A 7,122-nucleotide genomic window follows, 5' to 3' on the forward strand; every position below is an offset into this window, starting at 1 on the left:
GTCTAAGAGATGCAACAAGTTCTTTTGCTTCCTCACTTACAGGGGGAGGTGGCAGCTGCAGCAGCAGCAGCAGCAGCAGCAGCAGCAGCAGCAGCAACAGCAGCAGCAGATGCATATGACGTAGCAGCAGCAGCACGAGCAGCCCAGACAGTAACAGCACTTGTCCCCTACGTTAGCAGCAAACAGCAGCAGCTGCTGCTGCAGCAGCAGCAACAGCAACAGCAGCATCATATACAGCAGCAGAAACACCCTAAATAGCAACAGCAACAGCAGCAGCAGCAGCAGCAGCAGCAGCAGCAGCAGCAGCAATACCTGCAGCATATCTGAATAAGCCTTAACATCAGCAGCAAGACGAGAAGAACGAACAGGCGTAGTAATAGACAGGAAATCCCTTAGTGCTGCTTCTTGCTGCTGCTGCTGCTGTTGCTGCTGCTGCTGCTGCTGCTGCTCCCAATCAACTGATGTATAATCATCATCTGCTGCTAATGGATCCAACTGCTGCTGCTGCTGCTGCTGCTGCAGCAAAGAGTCACAGTAGTGCTGCGGTGGCTCCTGCAGCAGCAGCTCCTGCTGCTCCGTTACGTAGTGTAAATCCACCACAAATTGAAGAAATGGCTGCAGCAGCAGCAGCAACAGCAGCAGCAGCAACAGCAGCAGCAGCAACAGCAGCAGCAGCAGCAACAGCAGCAGCAGCAAATGGGGCAGCAGGGAGGTACAATGCATGCAACTAATCAACTAATCTTGATCATATTGCTGCTGCTTCTTTAGGAAACACCAGCAACTGCAGCAGCAGCCACAGCAGCAGCAGCAACAGCAACAGCAGCAGCAGAAGCACCAACAGCAGCAGCAGCAGCAACAACAAAGCAACAGCAGCAAGAGTTGGTTATAATATATTACCTTCCTTGTTTGTTGCGCAAGACGTCTCATTTTTGCTGCTGCATCTGCTGCTGCTGCTGCTGCTGCTGGTCCCATGACTGCAACAGGAACTCTTAGACCTAGTACTGCATGCAGCTGCTGCTGCTCCTGTAGGTAGTAGTTGCTGCTGCTGCTGCTGCTGCTGCGTTGCCGCACCGATTTCTTTAATGCCTGTATACCTTGTACATGCTGCAGCACGGTTCCGTCCTGCTGCAGCTCCTGCTGCAGTTGCTGCTGCAGCTCCTGCTGCTGCTGCTGCAGCGCATCAAACTGCTGCTGCGCCGTCTCCTCCTGCTGCTGCGCCAGCAGAGCAAGACGAGGTATAACCCGCGTATTAATAAAGGAGCGCCTGCGGTGTACACACAGCAGCAGCAGCAGCAGCAGCAGCAGCAGCAATATGAGCAGCAGCAGCAGCAGCAGCATAAGTACCAGGACTAGCAGCAGCAGCAGCAGCAGAAGAGTGTGCAGCTTACCATACACGATCATGAATAGCTTCCTCATGTGCATAAGCAGCAGCATTAACAGTTTGCTGCTGCTGTTGTGTTAATACAATTTGTTGCTGCTGCTGCTGCTGCAGCAGTAGCGGTAATATTTGCTGCTGATGTTTTTTTATTTGCCTATATACTATTCTTGTTTTTTCCTCAATTATTTTTTTTTTTCTTTTTTTTTGTTTATTAATAGGTATTCTTATTTGCTGCAGTGTAGGGGGGAATTGTTGCTGCAGCTGCTGCAGTTTTTGCTGCTGTTGCTGCTGTTGTTTTTCTTGTTGTTCCTCTATAGGGAATGCGGTGTATAGGCACCTATTCTTCTGCTGCAGCCCCACACGCAGCTCGTAATGCTGACGGCGCATGCGCTGCAGGTAACGAGTACCTGGTTGTCTATCCTTAGGTCTACTAGATGCCATCTGCAGCAGCAGGGCACCACAGTTACTGCTGCTGCTGCTGTTGCTGCTGCTGCTGCTGTTGCTGCTGTTGCTGCTGCTGCTGGTAGTTGTTGTGGTGTATCGCCTGCTGCTGCCGCATGCATGCTGCTGCTGCTGCGACGGAACCCCACATAGTAGAAAACCTGCTGGAGGAGTTGCTGCAGTATCTGCAGCAGCAGCAGCAGGAGCAGGAGCTCCTGCTGCTGCTGCTGCTGCTGCTGCTGCAGTTGCTGCTCCTCCTGCTGCGGGAAGGGGAGGACGATGCTCTACATACACATGGGCAGTACGGCAAGTTGCTCTAGAAGGGAGCAGCAGCAGCAGCAACAGCAGCAGCAGCAGCAGCGCATGCAGATGCAGGCTGTGCTGCTGCCTCATTGCCTCCCGCCTGCTAATCCACTTCCGGTGTATAAGCAGCAGCAGCAGCAGCAGCCGCTGCAGCTGCTGCTGGTACTGCTATGTTGGCGGAGCTGCAGCAGCAGCAAATGTAAGATAATAATGTATTATATATACAGGCCCATCTTTTATGCTGCTGCAGCAAACGATGCTGCTGCTGCTGCTGCTGCTGCTGCTGCCCGCGTGCTGCGTGGCAGCAAAGGCAACTCTTCTTTTTTCCTTTTTTTTTGCTGCAGCATTTAAAATTTAATTTTGTGCTTTTGTCTTCTCCTCTTAAAGAGGCTGCATCAGGTGCTGCTGCCGCTGCTGCTGCTGCTCTTGCTGCTACTGCTGCTCGTGCTGCTGCAGCAGCAGCTGCTGGGTTCAACCTGAGCATACACCACAACGAAGTTGCTTCCCCCAGTAATCGTTTTTAAAGGGAAGCAAATAGGGCGTGCAGTAGACACAAGGAGGGAGCAGCAGCAGCAACAGCAACAGCAGCAGCAACAACAACAACAACAACAGCAGCAGCAGCAGCAGCAGCAGCAGCACGCGAGTTGCCCATAGAGCAACCGCTAGTACCAAGACACATCCTTTAGCATCCTGAGGTTTCTTTTGCTGCAGCAGCAGGTGCTGCAGTCGTCCTGCCCTCCATCCTTCTTGCTTCATTTGCTGCTGCAGCTGCTGCTGCTGCTGCTGCTGCTGCTGCAGCACCGCGAAAATGTCTAACATGGATCGATTTACTATCAACTCCCAACTGCAGCATCTGCAGAGTAAATATCCAGGAACAGGAAATGCAGACACTACTAAGCTGTACGTACACCCCAATTGCTGCTGCTGCTCCTGCTGCACCTACTGTTGCTGCTCTTGCTGGTGCTGCTGCTGTATTTGCTGCTCGTTGTCGTGCTGCTGCTGCTGCTGCTGCTCAGGGATTGGGGGACAAATATTCAGAGAGATACTTTGGCGTCCCATGTGGGACACTACAGCAGGTGAGGAGGACCTGCTGCTGCTGCTGCTGCTGCTGCTGCTGCTCTGCTGTTGCTGTTGCTGCTGCTGCTGTTGCTGCTGCTGCAACAAGAGCGTAGGAAAAACTTATTGCTTGCCTCTTGTGGATAGTTCGCTGCAGTTAATAGGCTCATTTCTCTTGCTTCTTCTGCTGCTGCAATTGCTGCTGCTGCTGCTGCTGTTGTTGCTGCTGCTGCTGCAGGTTGGCGTACTTCGCTGTTGCGGAGAACGAATGCATCAAGAGGATTCGTCTTCGATGCCTTGCTGTACGTACAGCTAGCTAGCTAGCTAGCTAGCTAGCTAATTAGCTAGCTAGCTAGATAATTAATTAACTAGGTAGCTAGCATAGTATTAGTGGCTAGGTAGTTGGGTAGCTGTCCAACAGCAGCAGCAGCAGCAGCAGGGGAGAGGCGTTGCTGCTGCATGCGTTTTGTTTTTGCTGCTGCAGCAAATGATACACCCTACAGCGGTGCTGCCTAGCGACAGTGCAGCAGCAGCAGCAGGAGAGACAGATAAAGAAGCAGCAGCAGCAGCATCAAAGGAGACAATAGAGGAGGAAGAAGAAACAAAAGAGGAGCAGCAGCAGCAGCAGCAGCAGCAGCAGCAGCAGGATGATGATGATAAGGATATGGACATGGAGGGAGATGACGTCTAAATGCAGCAGCAAATCATTTGTCTTGTCTTGCTGCTGCCCACAGCTGCCTAAGCAGCAGCAGCAGCAGCAGCAGCAGCAGCAGCAGCAGCAATATGCTCAGCAGCAGCAGAAGTATTTGCTGCAGTTGCTGTAGTTGCTACAACAGCAACCAGCGTGATGCTGCTGCATTTGCTGCAGTTGCTGCAGCACCAACAAGGGTGCTGCTGCTGCATTTGCTGCAGCGGCTGCTGCTGCAGAAGCAGCAGCAGCAGCAGCAACGGCTGCTGCTGCTGCTGCTGATAGTTTGTGGGCGGCGGTCCTTTAATAAGAAAAACCCTTATGTTGTTTCTCTATGGTGACCACGCAAACCCTAAACCCTCGTAAACCCTAAACCCTAGCAGTAAACCCTAAACCCTAGCAGTAAACCCTAAACCCTAGCAGTAAACCCTAAACCCTAATAGTAAACCCTAATAGTAGTAAACCCTAAGAAGGATATTTATTAGGGTTTAGGGTTTACTAAACCCTAATAAGAAACATCAATACTAAACCCTAATCATAAACCCTAGTCATAAACCCTTAACCCTAATCGTAAACCCTAGCCCTAAACCCTAATCATAAACCCTAAACCCTAGACCCTAATCATAAACCCTAAACCCTCGTTGTTAATTTGATTAAACCCTCTCGATCATTGCGAGTTGAATCTTCCCTCTTCTTTGCCGGCACGGCAGCCCAGCGGCTAGCTAGCTAGCTAGCTAGCTAGTTAGCTAGCTAGCTAGCTAGCTGTACATAAACAAAAAAAAAAAGCGCCAGCAGCACATTGACGAGTCTGCTTCCTCCTCCATAGCTAGCCACGTAGCTAGCTAGCTAGCTAGCTAGCTATCCATGTAGCTAACTAGCTAGCTATGTAGCTAGCTAGCGAACTACAAAGATGTCGGAAAAACATATGGGGAATGCACAGCAGCAACAGCAGCAGCAGCAGCAGCAGCAGCAAAGACACGCATGCGTCAGCTGCTGCCTGCGGATAATACAGGTGCTGCAGCAGCAGCTGCTGCTGCTGCTGCTGCTGCTACGCCAAAAGTTGTCCCCAGTTGTTGCTGCCTGCTGAATTCCCCTCTTCGTTGTGCAGCAACAGCTGCTGCTCTGTTAGGTCGTGCTGCAGCAGCAACTGCTGCTGCACCATATGCTGCAGCAGCAGCTCCTGCTGATCGTGCACCTGCTGCTGCTGCTGCTGCTGTTGCTGCTGCTCCTTCTCCCCTGTGCATCTGTCAGGGTCGCGTCTCTTCACGACCCGCACTGCGCGGTGTATGTACTGCAAACAACAACAGCAGCAGCAGCAGCAACAGCACATGCAGCAACACCAACACCAGCAGCAGCAACAGCAGCAGCAGCAGCAACAGCAGCAGCAGCAGCATACAGTGACTACGGCATTCGCTACAGTGTGAGCAGCAGCAGCAATTGCAGCAAAACACAAAGGCAAAGACACCCCCCATTAACACCACCTACAGCAACGGTGCTGCAGCTGCAGCAACAGCAGCAGCAGCAACAGCAGCAGCAGCAACAGCAGCAGCAGCAACAGCAGCAGCAGCAGCAGGACTAGGAGGACAATCGGACCCGCGACTTATAAAAGTCGTCGCCGTTGATGATGTTGCCTGCCGTCTTACTGTGGGGCGGAGGTCCTGCTGCTGCTGCTGCTGCTGCTGCTGCTGCTTCTGCTGCTGCTGCTTCATGATAGCTGCTGCTGCTGCTGTTGCTGCTGGTATCGCTGTCTGCAAGGGTGCTGCCAGGGTCTTCGATGAACTCCACAGCAGCAGCAGCAGCAGCAGCAGCAGCAGCAGCAGCAGCAACGGTGCTCGGGTCCTCCCACGAGTCTACGTAGTGCAAATGATTACTGTCGCTGCTGCTGTGTCTGCTGCTGCTGCGGCGGTTGTTGCTGCTGCTGCTGCTGCTGCTACCAGACTCGTCAGTCAATTTCATGTGCTTAAGCAGCTGCTGCCTCCTTGACTCCCTAAGCATCATTTGCTTCTGCATGCGGTACTGGTGCTGCTGCTGCTGCTGCTCCTGTTCCCGCTGCAGCAACCGGTGCTCCTGCAGCTTATCCCCTCTGTTGCTGCTGCTGCTGCTGCTGCTGCTGCTGCTGCTGGAGGGAGAAGTAAGCCATACAGCAAAAGATAAACCAAAGGCAAGACCCAATCCTCTAGCAGCATTTATTGGTATGTCTTGCTGCTGCTGCTGCTGCTGCTGCTGCTGCTGATGTCGCCAGTACTCCTCCCTCCACCTTTCCCAGCTGTTGGCCTGCTGCTGCCGTCTCCATTGCTGCTGCTGCTGCTGCTGCTGCTCCCATTCTTGCCAATACTTTTGCTGCTGCTGCCTCTGTTGATACCACCATTGGTCTTTGTATGCAGGCCCCTGGTGGCGGTACTGCTGCTGCTGCTGCTGCTGCTGCTGCCGCTGCTGCTGCTGCTGCTGCTCCCTCCAGTTGCCATAAGAGGAGCGTGCAGCAGCAGCAGCAGCTTCCTCGGCAAACAGCGCCTTTAGCCGTTCATAGTTCTGCTGCAGCAGCGCGAAATCTGCTGCTGCTGCTGCTGCTGCTGCTGCTGGCCTCTGATCAGGGTGTGTCTTCTTTGCTAGCAGCACATAACGCATGCGCAGTTTGCTGCTGCAGCGGCAGCTAGGGGGTAAACCAAAGTACTGCAGCAGCAGCAGCAACTGCTGCTGCTGCTGCCCTTGTGCCCCCGACATTGCGGTGTATATTATCCAAAGGAAGGCAACATCGGCTGCTGCTGCAGCAACAGCAGCAACAGCAGCTGGTCCTGCTGCTGCTGCTGCTGCTGCTTCTGCTGCTTCTGCCTTGGTGTGTCACGTCCGGATGATGCTGGTCGATGACGACGTCCATGTGGTGTCGTTGCTGTTGCTGCTTCTGCTGCTTCTGCTTCAGCTGCTGCTGCTGCTGCAGCGTGTGTTGTCGTTGCTTCTGCTGACGCTACTGCAGCAGCAACTGCTGCTGCTGCAGCAGAGACGCTGCTTCCCTTTTGTCTTGAGTTAAGAAGGTCAACTGCAGCAGGAAGCAGCAGCAAGAAGAGAAGAAGAGACACAATAACTGACACAAGCAGCAGCAGCAGCAGCAGCAGCAGGACAGCTTGCTGCTAGCTGCTTATTAAATAAAGAAAAAAAGAAGAAAATAAATAAAAGAAGAAAAAAAAAAGAATTGAGGTGTATATACACCTCAATAAGAAGAAATAAGAAAATTATTTTATAAGAAATATAAATCCTTAAG

General features: G+C 52.5%; 3 protein-coding genes across 3 annotated transcripts in view; 1 reads left to right on the forward strand and 2 right to left on the reverse strand.

The window, feature by feature from the left end:
- The window catches only part of EMWEY_00040330 (hypothetical protein, conserved), a gene marked incomplete at both ends in the record, with an annotated part of 3,304 nt that extends 1,485 nt beyond the window's left edge, over positions 1 to 1,819 (reverse strand). Inside the window, 3 exons of the mRNA XM_013482557.1 lie at positions 313 to 615; positions 898 to 1,264; positions 1,716 to 1,819. Coding sequence (XP_013338011.1) covers positions 313 to 615; positions 898 to 1,264; positions 1,716 to 1,819 — 774 coding nt within the window. The remainder of the gene's footprint in view (positions 1 to 312; positions 616 to 897; positions 1,265 to 1,715) is intronic.
- A 1,111-nt stretch (positions 1,820 to 2,930) lies between these two features.
- Positions 2,931 to 3,869, forward strand: EMWEY_00040340 (splicing factor 3b subunit 10, putative; the record flags this gene model as incomplete). The annotated part of the gene is made up of 4 exons (XM_013482558.1): positions 2,931 to 3,022; positions 3,139 to 3,198; positions 3,417 to 3,480; positions 3,663 to 3,869. The coding sequence occupies 4 exons, from the start codon at positions 2,931 to 2,933 to the stop codon at positions 3,867 to 3,869; spliced, it is 423 nt and encodes a 140-aa protein (XP_013338012.1).
- A 1,045-nt stretch (positions 3,870 to 4,914) lies between these two features.
- Positions 4,915 to 6,587, reverse strand: EMWEY_00040350 (hypothetical protein, conserved; the record flags this gene model as incomplete). Its single annotated transcript, XM_013482559.1, has 2 exons — positions 4,915 to 5,157; positions 5,460 to 6,587. The coding sequence occupies 2 exons, from the start codon at positions 6,585 to 6,587 to the stop codon at positions 4,915 to 4,917; spliced, it is 1,371 nt and encodes a 456-aa protein (XP_013338013.1).
- Between the last annotated feature and the right edge of the window lie 535 nt (positions 6,588 to 7,122).

The sequence above is a fragment of the Eimeria maxima genome, genomic scaffold, assembly GCF_000499605.1.
Source record: "Eimeria maxima Weybridge genomic scaffold, Emw_scaff660, whole genome shotgun sequence".
Taxonomy (NCBI): Eukaryota; Apicomplexa; class Conoidasida; order Eucoccidiorida; family Eimeriidae; genus Eimeria; species Eimeria maxima.